The 20434-nt window shown below is 49.6% G+C and overlaps 8 protein-coding genes across 8 annotated transcripts; 5 read left to right on the top strand and 3 right to left on the bottom strand.

Moving 5' to 3' along the window:
* Window positions 1-305: 305 nt before the first annotated feature.
* FTJAE_2651 (cytochrome P450 monooxygenase) lies at window positions 306-2125 on the top strand (the record flags this gene model as incomplete). The annotated part of the gene is made up of 4 exons (XM_037348867.1): window positions 306-440; window positions 493-1343; window positions 1394-1445; window positions 1499-2125. 4 exons carry the CDS (start codon window positions 306-308, stop codon window positions 2123-2125), a joined length of 1665 nt encoding a protein of 554 aa, XP_037210259.1.
* A 132-nt stretch (window positions 2126-2257) lies between these two features.
* On the bottom strand, window positions 2258-3790 carry FTJAE_2650 (purine-cytosine permease; the record flags this gene model as incomplete). Its single annotated transcript, XM_037348866.1, has 2 exons — window positions 2258-3521; window positions 3594-3790. The coding sequence occupies 2 exons, from the start codon at window positions 3788-3790 to the stop codon at window positions 2258-2260; spliced, it is 1461 nt and encodes a 486-aa protein (XP_037210258.1).
* Window positions 3791-4524: 734 nt separating this feature from the next.
* Window positions 4525-7315, bottom strand: FTJAE_2649 (chromosome transmission fidelity 1; the record flags this gene model as incomplete). Its single annotated transcript, XM_037348864.1, has 4 exons — window positions 4525-5799; window positions 5848-6552; window positions 6602-7051; window positions 7151-7315. The coding sequence occupies 4 exons, from the start codon at window positions 7313-7315 to the stop codon at window positions 4525-4527; spliced, it is 2595 nt and encodes an 864-aa protein (XP_037210257.1).
* A 319-nt stretch (window positions 7316-7634) lies between these two features.
* Window positions 7635-8338, top strand: FTJAE_2648 (60S ribosomal L27a protein; the record flags this gene model as incomplete). The annotated part of the gene is made up of 3 exons (XM_037348863.1): window positions 7635-7666; window positions 7863-7971; window positions 8030-8338. The coding sequence occupies 3 exons, from the start codon at window positions 7635-7637 to the stop codon at window positions 8336-8338; spliced, it is 450 nt and encodes a 149-aa protein (XP_037210256.1).
* A 409-nt stretch (window positions 8339-8747) lies between these two features.
* Window positions 8748-10271, bottom strand: FTJAE_2647 (CDC7 kinase; the record flags this gene model as incomplete). Its single annotated transcript, XM_037348862.1, has 2 exons — window positions 8748-9871; window positions 9926-10271. The coding sequence occupies 2 exons, from the start codon at window positions 10269-10271 to the stop codon at window positions 8748-8750; spliced, it is 1470 nt and encodes a 489-aa protein (XP_037210255.1).
* A 550-nt stretch (window positions 10272-10821) lies between these two features.
* FTJAE_2646 (condensin complex subunit 1) lies at window positions 10822-14614 on the top strand (the record flags this gene model as incomplete). The annotated part of the gene is made up of 4 exons (XM_037348861.1): window positions 10822-11641; window positions 11691-11956; window positions 12003-14393; window positions 14444-14614. The coding sequence occupies 4 exons, from the start codon at window positions 10822-10824 to the stop codon at window positions 14612-14614; spliced, it is 3648 nt and encodes a 1215-aa protein (XP_037210254.1).
* Window positions 14615-16432: 1818 nt separating this feature from the next.
* FTJAE_2645 (FCP1-TFIIF interacting component of CTD phosphatase) lies at window positions 16433-18742 on the top strand (the record flags this gene model as incomplete). The annotated part of the gene is made up of 1 exon (XM_037348860.1): window positions 16433-18742. One exon carries the CDS (start codon window positions 16433-16435, stop codon window positions 18740-18742), a length of 2310 nt encoding a protein of 769 aa, XP_037210253.1.
* A 727-nt stretch (window positions 18743-19469) lies between these two features.
* On the top strand, window positions 19470-20412 carry FTJAE_2644 (alcohol dehydrogenase Bli-4; the record flags this gene model as incomplete). The annotated part of the gene is made up of 2 exons (XM_037348859.1): window positions 19470-19545; window positions 19595-20412. 2 exons carry the CDS (start codon window positions 19470-19472, stop codon window positions 20410-20412), a joined length of 894 nt encoding a protein of 297 aa, XP_037210252.1.
* Window positions 20413-20434: the final 22 nt, after the last annotated feature.

Below are 20434 nucleotides of genomic sequence, written 5' to 3'. Positions count from 1 at the left end.
TCATGTCTCAGCCAACATCGGGTTCATTATCTTCACTTACGGACTGACCGCCCATGAAACAGTTTCGCCGTTGCACTGCACATTGTGCCTTTGGTATCAACGCCATGTCCAACTACATCAATTGCACTCCGCTTCTAGGGTTGATGGGCATCGGAACCCGAATCTATTCAAGATCGTGTAACTCAATCTCAGCCAAGCCCTTTGGATCCATGTATAAGTAACCATGACTGAGATGGCGAACATTCAGGATAAAACTCTTTATCTCATAGAAGCTCCTTTTTTCTTCTTAAGGCGACTTTATCAAAATGCATATAATCAACACCATCATTGAGCTTTCTTCGCAAATGAGAGGGCCAATTCTAGCTACCACGTTGGCAACATGTCTCATTATCGTGATATTATGCCGTGGCTACAACCATCGCCGATTTTACCGAGACTTGGTACCTCACCTCGCCATTCACTAACACGCTTGAATCAACTAATTACCTATAGCCAGGACCTCCCCATAGCTGGCTGTTCGGCCATATCAAGGTCTTTAGCCAAGTCGCAGCATCGATGCCGCCAAACACTCACCCGCAGCTCCTCTATACAGAAATGGTCCGCTTATACAACCTTGAAGAAATATTCTACCTCGACCTCTGGCCTATAGGCCCTGGTATGGCCGTGATTACTGATCCTAAACTGATGGACAACTCATCCCTTCCGAAACCTCTTCCTATACATCCCTTTACTGCGATATTCCTGAAGCCAATGTTTGGCGAGGGAACAATGGCAGCGACCAACGGCGCGCTATGGAGGAAAATGGCCACAGCTGTTAGTCCGGCTTTCTCGATGGGCCATGTCCTAGGAATGACGAATATCATGATCGACGAATGTCTGCTATTCCAAGATAAGTTGGCCGAGTTGGCCGTGACAGGAGACACATTCTCCATGGAGGAGCTCGTCGCGAAACCAGTATTCGACATAGCTGCGACAGTCACAGTTGGAGAGCCTCAGTATTCTCAAACAGTAGGAAGTCAAGTCTTGGAGGATTTGAGGGACCTTGTGAATCTTGCTCAAGGAGAGACAGACCCCCTCATTGCCTATAACCCAATTATACAGATCCCCCGACGATGGAAAAGACACCGAATCGTTAGCAGGCTCAACAGCTCCCTGAGGCAAAAGGTTAACGAATGCGTGGAGCGGATTGTTCGGGAAGGAGGCGTTCCATCAAGGCAGAACCCGAGAAGCATCATGGATCTCTTGGTTCGTGAGCATGCGGAAGCTGTGCTGGAGGAAAGGAAGAGAGGTGTGTACGGCCGTCCACGGCTTTCTAGTTCCAAAGAAGAGATGCTCTTTAGCAAGTAGGTTTTGCTTCTCGGCACCGGATAGCACAAGCTAATTTCAGCCGTAGTCTAAGAACGATGCTGTTGGGAGGGCACAGCACATCGACGAACACTCTCTGCGTAGGTCGACCCTCCTTCTCTGTGAGCATACTTGTCTGACCATATTAAATTAGTTACTATTGATGCTTCTATCAAAAGCCCCTGATGTTGTGGAAAAGATGAACCAAGAACACATTGAACAGCTTGGAACCTCTCCTGAAGTCACTCTTCTCGCCAACCCAAATATGCTTCGAAGACTCCATTACACAGAAGCGGTTCTCAAAGAGTCTTTGAGGCTTTACCCCCTCGGTTCCGATCTAAAACAAGCACCTCCAGGGACGACAGTCACCACAAACGATGGCCGCCGCCTCCCTATCGCCAATGGCCTCGTCGTGACAGCCAGCGCACACACCATCCACTACGACGCACACATATATCCGGATCCTGCAGCCTTTCGACCAGAACGATGGCTAAATCAAGAGAAACCCATCCCCGGTGATTACTTCAGGACATTTGGCGGAGATGGGAGAACGTGCCCTGGCCAGAATATGGGAATGAACATACTCAAGATTGTCATGGTCATGACTATGGGTAAGTATACGTTTGAATGTGCGGGACTGAAGCCCAACAGAGAGCCCAAGACGAAACATACCAATTTCGATCTCGTATTTGGGGGCTTGGCATTCCAGCAGCTTGGGTTGGACGGGAGGCCAAGGGATGGGATGATGATGACTGTAAGGAAGAAGGCGCAAGTTCATTAAGGGGGCCTCAGTCTTCACCAGATAAGTACGTTTAAGTCAAGTATGCCAATTATGCTCATATTTTCTCTAATCCACCTATCTATGCATCCACCTCATTATCTTCGCTCCGGCGTTGAGGCCGTATCACCCTAATTACCTTCCTGACATACGCTTTTCCAACCATCGGAATGGTATGTAGAATAGCGAACTCATAACAAACGCAATCTCAAAGCCAATATCGCCAGTCGTCTTTGCAATTGGGCCAGTCCACCAAGCCTGCGCCATACAAGGCACAACGATCGCGTAGCAAATGATACCTGCAGCGATGGCCGCAATACCAAGGGGTAGTTCAGACGCAACGTTCCAGATCGCATGGTCGTAAGATTCCCAGCGACCTTTTCGGAAAACGAGATGCTCAACTGAAACAATTCCAATGAAAGATGCAGACCAGTAACCGATAAGAGCGACAAAGTTCTCAAGATTGACAAAGAAATCGCGCTGAGCTCGTATAGCAGTGGGGATGACGATGACGGTAACGACAATGGCGAAGGCATAGCGGGGAATCTTGATCAAGCCAGGAATAAGAGTCTGGAAGTTGAGTGTAATGGCGTACATTGTGCCGCCAGTGTTACCCAACAGAGTGAGCGAGAGGATAACCACCACAAACTTTCCAAAGCCACCGGCGCTAGAAAGCATGGCTGCGAGAACGCCTCCGACTGCTGTTTCACCATAAGCTTCTGACCACTCAGGCACATTTGGAAGAGCCCCAGCAATGGCAGCTCCAAGAACCATGAGGAGAATGGTGGGTGCGACGAGACCGAGGTAACTGTACGCAAAGACGCGCCACGAGGGGACCTTGGGATCGAAATATGTCGTAAGATCGCTTGCGATGGCTGCCCAGGGAATCATGTAACTCGCAACAATCATTCCAAAGCTGAGAACTGCTGCTGCGGTCGCTGGTGTCGCAGGAGGGGCCTGCTTCGAAAGCTCAGAACCACCACATCCTGTCGCAATGGTGATGGCGATGATGGCGGGGATGAAAGCATAAGTCTCGTAGTAATGCAAAACCTTGAATCCACAGAACGAAATAAACAGTGACAAAATACCAATAATGACGATTCCGACGTCAGGGCTCAAGTGGCCGCTTGATACAGCGGAGAGACACTGTCCGCCGACGACAAAGATGATGACCATGAAACCGGTCAGAGTGGCGAGGTTGAGGAGAACAGGAATAGAGACGAGATATCGACCAAAACTATATCTCGCCTGAATCATCTGCCTCATTCCAGTTTTAGGACCAAATGTAGCAAGATACGCAGGCCCGATGGTTGAGAAGAGACAGAAGAAGAGGATGATGAGCGCAGAGTCTCTCAAACTCAGGCCATACACCAATGGGCCCAGCATGCCAAAAGTGATACTGCGCTTGTTAGTATACGCTTATAAAAAGGTTTAGAAATTAACTTGCCCAAGGATATTAGAGTTGATAGACGCCCAGACGGTGAAAATATTGTAAAAGCGTGTCACGGTGCGCTCTTCAAGGGGAATTGGCTGAATACCCTTCTCCTCAACTCTTCCCATGCGCAAAGCTTTGTGGAAAAGAGCCGCTGCCTTGAGACTCTCGACATCGCTGTGATCATCATCAGGAGGCATGCTCCTCTCTGGAGCCTGTTCTGTTTTTGTCGCCATTGCAAGACTCCAAAAAAAGAAGCAAGATAATAGTATGATGAACTATCCAATACCTTGGGTGAGTGAGGAGAATGAGTCTTATAAGAGTCAACGGGCAAATAAATCGGTCGCCCCGGTCCCGGTCCCGGTTCCGCCTTTTTTTTTTCTGAGATGTCGCTAGTATTTTTTATCAACCAACGAGAATTCATTCATTCGCCAATCGCAGTCGGTGTTAGTGTGACTGCTAACGCGATTCTGCGGGATAAAGGTCGCCGCATGGAGCTTTTACTGCGGGCGACTTTCTTAAGGCGTGTTGTCAAGGCGTGTTTGACAGGAAATGCCTGATGTTGCCGTATCTACCCTTCATAGAACGTGTATTCATTCTGTTCATGCTTTCTTATCATTAAATGCTTCTTGGCTGTAGCTTTGTAGCACCTGCAAAGCAAAGCTACAACAATGGTATTGTCTCGGTCTTTTTAGACATGAACCCTGTCACAATCTGACATCGAATGTTCGACGCATGTTCTGCATCCTTCTAACTAATTAACACGCCGTCCATCGATCTTCCATCGAAAGCACGGTCTCTGTGGCGGAAAAGCCTAATCTGCCTCTTCTTCTCCGCCAAGAAGGGTCTCGACCTCCACCCACAACCAAGCTCCCATCTTTGGACAAGCTCAAATCTGTCTCGTGATCTGAAAGCTTTCGTTATGCCCAGACTTGGAAGTAACAAAGACCCAGCCCTACCATGATCGCCTTTACTGATTCTGGATCCTGTTCCTCTTTCCTCGGAAGAACCCTCCGACAGCGCCCATCAGACCTCCGAGACCCTTCTCATGACCGTCCTTCACTAAACCCCCTCTTATCCACCCCGGTAGTTTGCCCCGGATTCGCTCTGTGCCATATCGTCGATCCACAAGAACTATCGCCGCATAATCGCCCCGGTGCCGGATTGCACGGCCGATACTCTGATTAACTGCCCGCATACAAGCGTTTTCGTAAAAGTCTCTCGCTGTCTGTTTGCCTTTACTTATAGCTTCTTCTTTCGCCACGCCTTGCGCTGTGAGGTTGTTTTGTGTCGTTGTCTCGATGTACTCGATTTTTGCTTTCCAATCTGGTGATGCGATGTTGGGATAGGGTAATCCGATTACTATGACGCATCGACCGAGACGGTCGGAGAAATTGATGCCTTCTGACATCTTACCACCTACGACGCTGAGAAGAAGGGCGCCTTTGCCGTTGCTCTTCTCGCCGAGGATGGCGTCGGAATATTCTTGGAGAACCTCATCGCTTGATGCGCCCCTTAATTCCTTGAAGAGTGCTTTTCGTGAGGCCAGTCGATCCCAGATTGGCTGTGCATTCCCTGGACTCTTTTGCCAAACAGTTACCACCTCATCAAGATATCCATAGCTGGGGAAAAAGATAACGACGCCATCGGGAACTAATGAGCAGAGGTTCAGAATCGCAAGGCCCAGCTGCGTTATCATTTCTGCATCGCCTCGTTTTTGGAAGCTAAACTCAAAGGGTGGTGCCCCAGGCCTTGAAGAGGCCAGTGTCCAGACACAGAGGTTCTCGGGCGGAATGACATGTCCACAACTGAGAGTGGTGATTTTTTCTTGTTTCAGTGATGGGAATAGGTGGTCCTTGTAATCGTCAAATGGCGACATTGTACCTCCTGCAAGCACAACTGCTCTCGCACTAGACGCGATAGATGAGAATGCGTAAGTCGGGGATAAGAGCAAGTAAGAAAGTTGTATGTCAGGGGTTGGCCCCTTGATCTTTTGGTAGAATATTCGTCCCTCGGAGCTCAGATTTGTGAAGGCGATGAGGAACGATACTAGGGTGTGAAGAACTGGCGAACCGGATCTTGGTGTTTTGGAGTTTGTATCCTCGCTCTCGACATGGGATATGTAACTTTCGATCTTGAAGGCGAGCTTTGACTCTTGGATATACTGAATGAGCTCAAACATGTTGATCTGGTCAATACCTTTTGGTCGGGTCAAGTCGTTGGGATCCACGATACCATGTTCTTGCTAGCAGGACATCAGTAAATGCGATTTTATCAGTGGCAGTAGACTGACCTTGAACTTGAGTGCCCCATTCATCCACTCGCTAAGACCATCAATGACTCTTCCCACTCTCCCAACATTGACTCGATTGACGCCTTTGAGTTTCTTGCCAAACTTCTTCACATAAACGCCCAACATGGCTCGTCCTTTTTGCAGATCGCTCAGCTTAATCTCAGCCGCATGCACATTTGCCACCGCATCCATGATATTATGCGCCTCATCGATAATGACAACGCTGCCCTCCAGCTTGACGCCGAGCGCATCTCTGGCGCTCTTCTGCAACAGTAGAGGATACGGAAGTGTAATGATCTCAGCGCCTGGTAAAGCAGTTCGCGATGCGTAATATGGACAGACAGAGAGTGATTTGCCAAGTTGATGAAGGTCTTCAATATCCGGCAGGGTGGCCAAAGCCGAATCGCGGAATTGGTGTGTCTGTGAGAGCATATCTCCTTTGGGTACGAAGGGGCATTTCTGTCCTGACTTTGGCTGCTGAAGTTCTGAGCACCGGTCGTTGATGGCCTGTACGGACCCAAGGCGTGAGACAGCGGGATTGATGCATAATCTTTGTCGGGATGACAATGGTAGAAGCTTTACTGCTTCTATCTTCGTCTCTTCGCTCTTGGCGAGTGATATTGGCAGTGATGGTGGAAACGAGGGGCGACGAAGTTCGGTGATGAATTGCGAAAGTTGAGAATGTGTTCTGGACGTGTAATAGATCTATCAATGTTACTACTCGTACTTTATGGCTCCTCGAAGACATTCGCACCTTGATTGGCTCCTCTAAAAGACCATCTTCCTCCTCAGGCTTCTTTGCCCCTCCCAAACCGATACTCGCAAGGACTTCTCGTGTCTCTTTACTCAAGCCAGACAGCGCGTCATGAGGTCCAGCGTCGGGATCATCAGGGTCATCAAGCAGCCACTCAGCATCTTCATCTTCTACGCGTGATCTACTGGGTACGAAGTCTTCAACTCGTCGACGCTTACGGGAGCGTTCCTCTTGTGCCTTTTCCTTAAGACGAAGGGTCTCAAGACGCTTTTCTCGATCTTCCCAGCGAGTAACGAGCTCTTCGCGCTTGCGGCGGAGAAGCTGCTCAACGAGCCATGATGGTTCATCCTTATAAGCTTCCGCTGATTCTTGGATAGATGCTTCTAATTGATTGGATTTGTGGTTGCGGAGCCATGTTAGTGAGGCGCAGATCAATGACAGTGACTTCCCCTATTCGATGTTAGTATTTCTGGTAGGATGACGAATTGGAGAGTCAAAGCTAATCAATGCAGTATCAAAATATCCGTCTCAGCCTTGGGGAGCACTCACTGTACCAGTCGGGCTCTCCAATATGCCAACCTGCCCATTACCAGTCTCCAAAACGTTGTAAACAGCCTTCATAAACTGCTCTTGAACATCATAAGGTGTATACGGGTGATGAAAGTCCAACTTTTCAAGATCTTGCGTGACTTTGCCCACTTCGGATTGCGCCATCTTGATTAAATAACATCAGTTCTCAGTTGATCGAGGACCAGAGTCACCGCGCTTCAGTCGCGTCTCAAAAGCATCAGTTACCCTTGAGCCCATCATTGGTGGGTCCTCACCGAGTCTCACCACGGTCAACCCACGAGATCACCTGACCCGCTAAAATTGGAAAGAGCGCAAGTCGGCCCCGCTTTCCCACAGCCATTTTCTTAGGGTTGCTCTGCCCTCGTCTAGATTTTCGGCTCTTGCTAGCTTTACAGGATATCACCCTCCATTTCGAAGTTTCGACTGTGAACAATCGGACAAGTCGACAACCACAGCCGTCACCATGCCTACCCGTACTTCAAAGACCCGCAAGCAGTATGTCCTCATCCCCCTCGCCGTCGACGAGGTTGGTCGTTGAGAGAGACCGCGTCCGTTTCTGTTTCCTTAGGGAAATTCAGAGATAGACCGCTGGAGCTCACAATAATCGCCCTTTGTCGGCGGCTGCTCTCGAACCCGACGAGATTAAAAACGATGTTATACCGAACTTGAGATGGACTGACTTGTAATTCAGCCGCGGTCACGTTTCCGCCGGTAAGGGACGTGTCGGAAAGCACCGCAAGCACCCCGGTGGTCGTGGTCTTGCTGGTGGTCAGCACCACCACCGTACCAACATGGACAAGGTTCGACAGCACGATTGAAGCGAAGACTGGGACGAGGTTTTGGCTAACTCAATAACAGTACCATCCCGGTTACTTCGGTAAGGTTGGTATGCGATACTTCCACAAGCAGCCCAACCACTTCTGGAAGCCCATCATCAACCTCGACAAGCTGTGGTCTCTCGTCCCCCAGGAGACCCGTGACGCCTACGTCTCCGGCGAGAAGAAGGATACCGTCCCCGTCCTCGACCTCCTCCCCCTCGGTTACTCCAAGGTTCTCGGCAAGGGCCGTCTCCCCGAGATCCCTCTGGTCGTCCGCGCCCGCTGGGTCAGCCGCCTTGCTGAGCAGAAGATCAAGCAGGCCGGTGGTGTCGTTGAGCTTGTCGCTTAAGCAAGCAACTGTTCTCTAAATGTTGTGCTTGCTTAGGAGTCGGATGGGCTTGTATGGGAATTTTCGCGAAAGGAAAAAAGAATCTCCAACCCGCGAACAACGGGTAATGGATGACAGGTCTCCTGTGAGCAGGGACCTAGGTCGGTCGGCTTCGGGCATTGCATCAGGGACTCTTGCAAGGAGTTAACGAAAAAAAAATCGATTTTTCGCCCATGATTATGAATGACAAGATTTTTTTCATACACTGTGATCGTGCTATTGATGTCCTTGTATCTATTCCCGCGAAACGTTTGTGATACTGGGTATGTTGGGCTATGTACCGGATATCTAACCAACCACTTCCATAACACCATACTCAAACCAACGCCTTTCCATGCTTCTATGATTACATTAGTGATACAGAATTCTTTTAATGCCCCGCCATTGCTTGCTCGTTCTCTTGCCTCTCGGCTTCAATGTCGCCCAAGAGAAGAAAATCGTGGTTCAATGCTTCTGCAGCCGTTATTCTCCTGTCAGGATCCAGCTCCATACACCATTCGAGGAAGTTGATGGCCAATTTTTCCTCTCCTGTCAGAGGTTTGTCATCGCCTCTGCATGTGCTCCACATGATGATCTTCTCCATCGAGAAGCCGGCTTGACCAACGGTAGGAATGCTGGTCTCGAAAACACAACCATGTAGTAAACCTGCAGCCTTCATGCGTTTGGTACCAAAGATAGTCGCTATCTCAATCATGGCTTCAACGTCGTCGGCCGAATTGAAAAATGGGAAGCGCTTAGAAAGAATAGTAAGTAGGATGACGCCGGCAGACCAGATATCGATGGATGTAGTCTGCTCTGTGCACTTGAAGAGGACTTCAGGGGCACGGAAACCTCTTGTTCCAGCACGATTGGCACGTCGGGATGATCGGGTGTCAGACTTGGGATATCCTGCTTGAGGAGTCGCAGCATTCTGCGCCCAGACTGAGTTTGTTTGGCGATGCCTTCGGACTTCTCGGGACTCGTGACAAAGACAAGGCTTGGCATCAGACCCTTCCCTCTCGGCAAGACCAAAGTCGACTAAGACACCGCGCTGTGTACCGGGGTCGTACAGAAAATTGGTAGGCTTGATGTCTCGGTGCAGAATCTTGTGTTCATGAACACTTTTCAAGGCGGTGAAGAGTTCTCGAAGGTAAACAGAGATCTCTGTGATGGTCAAGTCGCGAAAGTACGTGCGGAAGTCTCCGTGTCGAAAGTAAGGCAGGATAGCCACAACCTGGTCGGTTTCGCGGAATGCGGTGATTAGAGGACAGACAGAGGGGCATTGACGTAGATCGTGGAGTAGTTCAAGTTCGTTGAGAATTCGCGAGGGACTTGAGGTGACGTAGATCTTCTTGATGGCGACGTAACGTGCCTTGCGACGGGGACGGTGAGACACAGGACTTTCAGTTGCATTAGGTGGTGGTGTCCACTTTGACGAATCGTCTTCGTAGTCCCAGCTGTTGTCGTAGTGGTCGTACATAATATCCTCGGCTTTGTAGACGGTAGAGAAGGTTCCTGGCAACATTAGTTAACCTCAATGAGACGCAGATGGGAGAAACGGGGATGTACCTTCACCGATGCGTTTGATCAACCGATACCGATTGCGAAAACCAGGAAAGTCATTCTGTAACTTGTCCATGTCTGCTTGAACGGTTCGGTCAACGGCTTCGTCTTCGGACTCCTCCTCCTCTTCTTCCTCTTCCTCCTGGGGCTCTTGTTGGGGTTGTTGGTTTTGCATTTTCTGAATGTGATGTTGTTGATTCGCCTGCTGTAATGACTCGGCGCGTTCGTCTTCGTCTATCGGAGCTGCCTCTTCAGTGCGCTCCTCCTCTACCATCATCTCCGTATCCTCCGTCCTCAAATCCTCATGGATATCGAAGTGCTCTTCAACATGCTGATGAACCGCGGCGCTCATGATCGCTTTGTAATACAGAAAATGTACCCAGTAAAAAAGAAACTTACTTCGGCCGCTTCGAACTCTCCCAGGTAAAAACAAGCTTAAGCAAAAGAACAAGACTTTGTTATTGAGCCTTCAGAGCATTCACGGGTTGCAGATGCAGTTGAAGTTGGAGGGGCTTAAAGATGAAAGCCAGCCTCGATGAATGGTTGCAGGGGTCTGATAGGCTCAACGCGCTGCCTTGTTAGCGGGACATGGAGGGGAAGGGTTCTGAGTGGTCGCGGTGAACAAAACAAAAACAATCGTTGCCCAGGGGTTCGCTCACGTCCCCTCAGCCAAATCTAAATCCCCTCCACCGACTTGGTACTAAGCTTGCATTGTCAACAAGCACCAAACGGTCAGGTTTAACGGGTCTGGTATTACCTGGTCGCATTACATTCGGCGCATAAGGCACGCTTAGTCCTTTATCATTTTGTGATACCCTTTCATTACTTTTACCGTTCTTACCGCTTCATTTCTTTCCCTCGTGTCGCTCGCTACTTGCGACGACACTGTCGAATCGCCCGCCATGGATACCATTGACTTTGACCTCAACGATGCCTTGAAGCACTACATGTCGGACCCAGCCAGCATTTCAACGCCTGAAGCTGATGGGGCTCTCTTCGACTGCGAAAATGATCCCGAGGCCCTTACCCTCCCTGTCGTTAACTCTGTCCTGAACCCTATCGTGGACGCAGTCGCCGATAATCCAGATGCCATCATGCGCGCTTCCCACATGGACTCGCTGCAGTTTCTCCTCAAGTTAGCCCCCATATCCCTCCATCATTCACCTGATACTCCGACTGTGGGACAACATTCTGAGCTAGAAAATCCCAGATACACAGCACATCTCCCCACCCACGCCCTGAGCAAGATCTTCGACCTTGTTATGAGCGGCTTGAGTGCAGAGGCCGACTCTGTTCACTCCGATATCGACTCCCCCGACGAGCAAGACTCGATACTCCACCACAAGAAGCTACTCGAGATATACGGCTTCCTCTTGCAATGGACGATCGCTGCTGTTGAGACCAAGGCCGCTGAGAAGTCGTCAGCGGCACCGGCTGCTAGAGGACGCGGAAAGGGAAAGAAGGGGCCTGCAAAGGATAAGGATGCAGCTTGGGATTCGGCTACACAGCTTCAAGGAGCTTTGGAAATTATGTGCAAGGTCCTTAAGCTCAAGCTCTCTAAGATCTTTCTCACAACAAGCGAACGAGATACATTCATTGGTCTCCTTACCCGCCCAGTTTACATGGTTTTGGAGAGTGAGCAGCGAGTCAAGACAACAACTATCCGAATGCACTGCTTCAAGGTCCTTTGCATTGCAGTGAAGCATCATGGGCATGGATATGGTAAGCACGTCGAAGTGCCCAAATCAAGTGAGATGCTGACAACTGAAAGCCGCGCAAATCAACATCATCCAGAACTTGACTTATTTCGAGCACTTGTCGGAACCCATGGCCGAATTCCTACACATTCTAGCAGAAACTTACGACTATCCTCAGCTCGCTGACGAGGTGTTACGCGAAATCAGTAACAAAGAATTCAACTCGAACGATACTAGAGGACCTAAGTCTGTTTCTTCCTTTATTGCCAAGCTTTCTGAGCTGGCGCCACGATTGGTGATCAAGCAGATGACTATGCTTGCGAAGCAATTGGATAGCGAGGTAGGTTTTCAGGTATATATCCTATGTCTTTAGCTAACCAGAGTAGTCATATACTCTTCGATGTGCTCTTATTGAGGTCTGCGGAAACATGGTTGGCTACCTCAGCAAGCAAGATGAGCGCAGCGAGAACCACAAGTCCCAATTGAACGCTTTTTTCGATGTGTTAGAAGAGCGATTCCTCGACATAAACCCCTATTGCCGGTGCAGAACTCTACAAGTGTATATGCGACTTTGCGATCTTGCACAAAAGTTCCCCAAGCGACGACAAAAGGCTGCAGAGCTCGCGTGTAGAAGTCTGGAAGACAAGAGCAGCAATGTCCGACGTAACGCAATCAAGCTTCTAGGCACACTTATCAAGACACACCCTTTCACGGTCATGCACGGCGCTCAGCTGTCAAGAAAGGAGTGGCAGGCTCGCTTGGACATGGTTCAGGAGGAGTTGGATGCTCTCAAGCCTCCTCCTGGTGTCCCTGGCTTTGGAGGCGACCAAGCGAACACGACTGTTGACAACGAGCTTCTTGATGAGGCAACACAACTTGGCTCTCCCCAGAAGCCAACCCAGATGACTGAGGAGGAGAAGGCGGCTGCCATCAAGAAGGCACAGGAGGAAGCTGCTACAAGCGAAGCTATTGAGAAGCTGACACTCACCCGGCGGTACTACAACGAGGCTCTCAAGTTTATCGATGTCATCCACGACGCCACCACCACGATCTGCCAGCTCCTCGGGTCAAGGAACAAGAGCGAGGTTATTGAGGCCATGGACTTCTTTGAGGTCGGTGACGCCTATAATATTGAGCAGAACAAGGTCGGTATTCGACGTATGCTTCGACTCATCTGGACCAAGGGCAATAGCGATGAAGGAAAGGGTGTCCAGACACACTTGATCGAGTGCTACAGGCGACTATTCTTCGAGGCACCTGACTCGTTCAGTCCCAATGACTCAGCCATTTACATTGCGCGAAACATGATCAGTTTGACCTTTGGCGCAACACCTGCTGAGCTCACATCGCTGGAGCAGCTTTTGGCGACAATGATGAAGGGCGGCATGATCCCCGAGGTTGTTATCAACAAGCTTTGGCAAGTGTATGGTGTTCAGAAACGGGAGATTTCCCGGACTCAGCGCCGAGGTGCTATCATTGTTTTGGGGATGCTGGCAACTGCAAACCCCGAGATTGTGGTTGGTGAGATGGAGACCATGCTTCGGACTGGTCTTGGTCTGCATGGACACAATGATCTCCAGTTGGCCAAGTTTACGTGCATTGCTTTGAGGCGAATTAACCCGTCTGGACGACAGTCTAAGGACTCTCCTGTCAAGTTCTCACGATTGCCCAATGACCACGCCGTTTCAGTCAGATTGGCTGCCATCACGGAGGTTCCTTCGGACAGCAAGGAGTGGTATGGAGTAGCAGAGCAGGCCATCAACGCCATCTATGCTATCTCTAAGCATCCCGATACCCTCTGCTCGGATCTCATTCGACGAAAAGCACGACAGGTGTTTGGGCAGTCTCGCACCCCACCATCTTCGCAACCCAGCTCGCGCCCTACATCGCGAGATGAGACCAAGGTTGCGCCAACAGCCGACCAGACTGCGACCCAGGGTGAGAAGAAGAAACGTGACAACGCCATCGCTCTGTCTCAGCTTCTATTCATCGTCGGCCACGTTGCCATCAAGCAAATTGTTCATCTTGAGCTGTGTGAACTCGACTTCAAGCGCAGAAAGCAGGAGAAGGAGAAGGCAGCGCCCGCTAAAAACGACAAGGACAAGGAAGATGCGGATGAGCTTGATCTGATCGGAGGCACAACAGAGGATGACTTTACAGAAGCCATGGCACACATTCGTGAGCGAGAGCTTCTATACGGACCCAACTCTCTACTAGCCGTCTTTGGCCCACTGGTATCAGAGATATGCGCCAACAACACAACGTACGCCGATAAGGGACTCCAGGCCGCCGCGACACTCTGTCTCGCTAAGCTCATGTGTGTGTCTGCCGAGTACTGTGAAGCAAACTTACCGCTGCTCATCACCATCATGGAGCGTTCGCCCAACGCCACTGTTCGAAGCAATGCTGTTATCGCGCTAGGTGACATGGCAGTCTGCTTCAATCATCTCATTGATGAGAACACCGACTTCCTTTACCGCAGACTGGCTGACGACGATGCATCCGTCAAGCGAACGTGTCTCATGACATTGACCTTCCTGATCCTCGCTGGACAGGTCAAGGTCAAGGGTCAGCTCGGCGAGATGGCCAAATGTTTGGAGGATGAAGATCGCAGGATCGCTGATTTGGCGAGAATGTTCTTCACCGAGCTCAGCACCAAGGATAATGCTGTGTACAACCATTTTGTCGACATGTTCAGTCTGCTCAGTGCTGGCGGCAATATGGAGGAGGAGAGCTTCCGCAGGATTGTCAAATTCCTTCTTGGCTTTGTTGAAAAGGTATGTGATGCACTCATGGTTGGACAAGCAATAACTAACGCATTGACCAGGACAAACATGCCAAACAGCTGGCCGAGAAGCTTGCCGCACGACTCAATCGTTGTGAGACAGAGCGACAATGGAACGATGTTGCATATGCGTTGGGCATTTTGCAACATAAGAATGAAGAGATTACAAAGCTGGTGTCTGAAGGCTACAGAGTCGTTCAATCCTCTGCTTAAGGGTGTTGGAGTCGCATCTTGGGATTGGCTAAAATGATGCTATGAGTGATACGAAATGGGATGTAATGATGAACATATAGATGGCCAGGTTGGGTGGAGATGCGTTGATTTGAGTTTTGGCGATAGATACCAGTGTTATTGAAGAATTTTGGTATTGAAGTTTGTGTTGCCTCCACTTTACTGCATTGGTGTTTGTTGAAAGAAGATTTCGTAGCTGAAGTAACACCTGTTTGGCGTGGGTTATGTGATGCTTGTTGTGTTTCACGATGTTTGTCACAGGCTCGACAACGCTCAAAGGCAACATCCTTGGTGGTTTGTAATACTTCAGATGTAAACACGCCGACAAAGTTGACCTGGTATACGTAAACAATGCGCATGTGACTCAATTGTTCCATTCTAAGCTCAACTGGTGATGAATTTTCGCATCCCGAATTGATCTAGGGTAGTCGTTGACACGCCACCAACTGAGACCACTTCTGCGTCGCGAGACAACTCGACAACCCAAGCTAAAGCCAAGCCCCACACAAGCGTCCAAGTGATAGCCTCGGTCATGGCATCCGTGATCAAGCAACAAAGGATCAAGACAGTTGAGGAAATTGACAAAGAGATAATGTCATTGCTTTGAATCAAGTGGATGCGGAAGCTTAATCGAGTTCTTTGTGTTTTGCCCTTTTTTCCTGGGGACTCGAGCTGTAAAGTATAACTTGAGCTTGCAGCGTTGATGATTGAATGATGTGACGGGGGTCAGCAACCTCCAGCTCCAGGTACAAAAAGGGCGGGTCTTCCCACCTTTGTTTCTCTGAGCGGCAGTTGTACTGTATCGAGCCCATCATAGGACGAAACTTGGTGATCTATTGCTAACCTGATTGGTTCACTCGTGGTAAGCTCTCTCTATGGCCCTGCTGATAGATATGAATATTGTTAGCATATAACTAACTTATATCAGTCACTTTACAACAACAATATTGACGTCCAGTTCAAACATCTTATCGCTCCCCGCCTCTCGTGTTACTCCACATTTCTATTCCGACCTCAGACTTGAGTTGCTCTTTTGTTTTTGTTTCTTAATCTTGTCGATAAGATAAAGATAGTGAAACAAAACCCCTTCTGCTGTTTTGTCTTGTCTTGTCCAACATCACGTCGCATTTGTTACCCCAGAGCTTGGACCACATCCAACTCCTACGATCGCGATCGCGGAGAATCAACTGCGCCACCAATTTACATCACGGTAGGCGCCGCGATAACGTTCCAGCGCCTCCGAGTTTCTCAGCGCCCACCCAAGCTGCTCATCTAGCCGGCCACGTGATCGCGCTCATTGAAACCAGTACAAGGAAGAAGCTGGCCCGCGCTACAAGCTGTGCCAACCTAGTGCGTCACCTTGTACGAGCTTTCTTTCGTAGCATCAAGGACAAAAAAAACCCCAGCGAAGCGATTCGAGTTCTCAGCGCGAATTATTTCTTCCAGTACCATTATTTACGCTTTTGAAGCTGCGAAGAATTATCAATTGAGAAGAACCAACGCGATTGCGACTGCGATTTGCACGTGCGACTGCGGCGCGCTGATTCACTTTCGCGACGATCTGCTGATGAGGCCATGGGCTTGACTGGTGCGCCTGCGCCGCGAAGGATTAAAGAAAGGGGAGCTCGCTAGGTACGTTTCTTTGCCATTCGGAATCACCAGCGACTTGATACACGCTCAGCCTTTCACCAAGCTTTGCATGGCAAGCTCCGATGAATGCGAGCTAATCTTCGTGATCAGAGGCTACCGATATCATCGCAAGAACCCTTACACACATTTTACCTACCAACAATACACACAATGCACGACAAGATCGTCCCCCTGGGCTCGCGCCTACATTACCCCATCATCGTTACAAAATTACTCAAGAAACCTGGCGATACGATCAAGAAACAAGAAAGCATTTTCGAGTACAAGTTCCATTGGAAGCGCAAGGTCAACGAAGAGACTTGGAACGATGAAACCACATACACCGAGTTCGATAGCCCCGCTGAAGGCAAGCTCAAACAATGGCGCATCCGCGAAGGCCAGGAGATCGCGGCTGACTCGCCCTGTCTGATGGTTGAAGAAGCGTGCGGTCATGAAGTTCAGGTGCAGGGTCTTTGCAGTTTGTGCGGCGCTGACATGACCGAGATCAACTGGGCGAGTGATAACCTCGACACAGATCGCGCTATGATCAACATGAGCCATGACCAGACTGTTTTGAGAGTCAGCGAAAGCGTCGCTACAAAGGCCGAGCACGAGAACCAGAAGCGCCTACTCAGACAACGGAAACTGAGTCTCGTTGTCGATCTCGATCAAACTATTATACATGCCTGTATAGAGCCCACGATCGGAGAGTGGAAGAACGATCCCACGAATCCTAATTACGAAGCTGTGAAAGATGTCAGGGACTTCCAGCTCAATGATGACGGTCCTCGCGGATTGACCAGCGGCTGCACGTACTATATCAAGCTTCGACCGGGATTAATGGAATTCCTGGATGAGGTCTCCAAGATGTACGAGCTACATGTTTACACCATGGGTACTCGCGCCTACGCCCTCAACATCGCCAAGATCGTTGACCCCGAACAGAAGCTCTTTGGAAACCGAGTTATTAGTCGTGACGAGAATGGCAGCATCACTTCCAAGAGTCTACAACGCCTGTTCCCCGTCAGCACAGACATGGTAGTTATCATTGACGATCGAGCCGACGTGTGGCCTATGAACCGACCGAACCTGATCAAGGTGGTGCCCTACGATTTCTTCAAGGGTATTGGCGACATCAACTCGAGTTTCCTCCCCAAGCGAACAGACATTCTACCTATACTCAAGTCGAAGCCTGTGGAAAAGGGCGTGAAAATAGCCCCGAAAGCTTCACCGATGGACGAGATTGCTCGAATGAGCGGCGGAGACGATGCCGCCAATCTAAAGGTCCAGGAAGAAGAGCAGGAAAAGACACTTGAGAAGCAACTCAAGGACCGACCATTGCTCCATATGCAGGAAGAGCTAGACAAGGAAGACGATCAGCAAGACACGAATGTTGGCGAGAATACTAGCGAATCACCACCTATCCACCACCGAAATGTTCTTGTTGACGACGATGAGGAGCTTATCGCGCTCCAAGACCACCTTACAGACTTACACACGGCTTTCTACGAGACATACGACCGGCGAAGAGCGGAAAGAAGAGAGAAAGAGGGGACGCACCCACCTGCGCATAGCAAGTCCAAGAGAAGGGCGTCGGTCGACGATGGTGTTGACTTATCTATGGTTCCAGACGTCGGCGACATTCTTGACGAACTCAAGTCCAATGTCTTGTCTGGTCTTGTGATTGTGCTATCAGGGCTTGTGCCTCTGGGCGTGAGAGTGGAGGAGTCAGAGATCGGTATGCAGGCTCAGAGTTATGGTGCTCAGGTCCTGGATACAGTGTCGAAACGAGTCACACATCTTGTCGTTGCCTCATCACGCCCTCGTACCAAGAAAGTGCAGCAGGCCGCCAAAATCCCCAGCATTAAAATTGTCAACCAAAACTGGCTCACCGACTGCCTAAGCCAATGGAGGCGACTTGACGAGCGACCCTATTTTTTAGAAATTCTCGATGCAGATAGGGAGAAGGGAGAGGATGACACAACCGAAGTTACATCGGAAGCCGACGAAGCTGAAGATGCACAGACGGGGCAAGAGCTAAGGGACTTCGACTGGGGAGAAGCTGAAGATGAACTGGCCGAGTTCCTGGATGATGATCTGGGCGACGATGGCGACGTGAGCATCGCCCCCACAGTTACTGAATCAGACGTAGAATCCGTGGACGGTCAGAACTCGAAAGGCATCAAACGTAAGGCTGATGCCGATGAGTCAGACGACGATGGCTCAAATCTCGGCGAAAGTGTCCTGGCCAAGAAGCAGCGTCTGGCTCGGAATAGGGGCGCCTCTGGTCTCCGATCAATACAAACGCCAAACGGTGACGACCAAGATACAGAAGATGGAAGTCTACCTACACCAGTGCCAACAGGCGACGAAGATGTGGTGGATCGAGACAAAGAGCCTCTGGTGAATGTTGACGATGGGGCAGATTTTGATGAGGATGAGTTGGAGAGAGAGTTGCTAGCAGAGTTGATGGCGGACTGATATATGAGAAGCATTATTGGCGAATTGAAGACTTGAAACCTCGGGGATGGAGTCAGGCGCGATATGGAATAGGATAATTTTACCCTACATTTACATCAGTAAAATGGAGATAGAAGCGTGCACATGACGGTAGGGAGTTGGTTGGGTTAAGATTTGTACTGGTAATTATGCTATGTAATACCCCGAGGCAAGGGCAATCAAGTCTTACAAGCACGTTGCTGTGTCTAATCCATTATCCTGATGAGTGGTCTTGTGAAACATGTGAGCTATTGTGTGCCATGTTTGCTTCTTTGTCCCTGAGCGGATGAGGCTTGAGGCTTGAAATCGATTACGCTCCACCGGAGATCTTGTCACCGATTTTTGCTGGAGAGACAGGGATGGTCGACTATCCCGCACTAACAACATTTGGTGCAGTCTGGGCTTGAGCGGGTTAGTGATAGCTACTATACAAACCCGTCTCACATCGGGGATTTATCATGCCGCTTCACTTGGAAAGACACTTGCCGAACGACAAAGTCATGACGTTTAGTGTGTCGCTTTGTAATTAGAATTGCACACGGGGGAATAACGATGAGACAGGGAAATATGTATAAGAAGGACGAGTCGTCCCTTGATTGAGTATGGCAGCAACTCTTGTTACATTCGTACAACCACTTGAATCAACACAACCTCTTTATCTATCCCATTACTTTTTGTTTTTGTTCTGAAATCACGATCCATAGCAATCATGGCATCATTCAAAGGCTTCAATCCAGAAACCGACATTCCCTCTCTCGCCGGAAAAGTCATCCTCATCACCGGCGGTTCGTCTCCTTCATCCTTCTCCGTAACCACACACTAACAAGACGCCAGGAACTTCCGGCTTGGGTCGCTCTGCTATCCTGACCCTTGCCTCTCATAATCCATCTCACATCTACTTCACCGGGCGCTCCTTAACTGCCGCATCGTCTCTCATATCCTCCATCTCCCCTGTTCCTGCAACATTCCTCGAATGTGATCTGACGTCCATTGCAAGCATGCGCTCCGCAGCGAAGAAGTTCACACATGATCGATTGGATATCTTCATCGCAAATGCGGGAGTCATGGCTGTTGATGGGCTTACTCAGGATGGACTTGAGTTGCAGTTTGGTGTCAATCATATCGGCAATACGACGCTTTTGATGGCTCTTTTGCCAATCATGCAGAAAACCGCCGAGAAGAGTGAAGTTCGTTTTGTTAGTGTTACATCACTCGGATATGCAGGCCATCCCAAGAAAGGCATCGAATTTGAGACACTCCATTCACTCCAAGAACACTTACCCTTTGGAACATGGAGTCGCTACGGACAGAGCAAACTCGCCAACATCGTCCTAGCCAAGGAACTGGAGCGACGATACCCCGCCATCAAGAGCGTTGTTGTCCATCCCGGTGTTATTGCTACAAACTTGGTCACAGGCCTGGGGTTCTGGAAGAGAATGTTTGTGTATGTTACCAACCCATCTATGATGACGGTTGAGCAGGGTGGATATAACACCGCTTGGGCTGCGGCCGGTGATGTCAAGAGAGATGAGACAGTGGCGTTTTATGAACCGGTTGGAAAAGCAAACAAAGGGGATGATATGTGTTTCAGTGAAGACTTGGGCAAGAAGTTGTGGGAGTGGACAGAGGAGAAGATCGAGAGTGTCAAGTAGTCACAGTTGAGATAGCAGTGTC

The sequence above is a fragment of the Fusarium tjaetaba genome (genome assembly GCF_013396195.1).
Source record: "Fusarium tjaetaba strain NRRL 66243 chromosome Unknown NRRL66243_c0000053, whole genome shotgun sequence".
Taxonomy (NCBI): domain Eukaryota; kingdom Fungi; phylum Ascomycota; class Sordariomycetes; order Hypocreales; family Nectriaceae; genus Fusarium; species Fusarium tjaetaba.
Note: the sequence above shows the minus strand (reverse complement) of the source record. Positions and strands in the feature narration are given on the sequence as shown.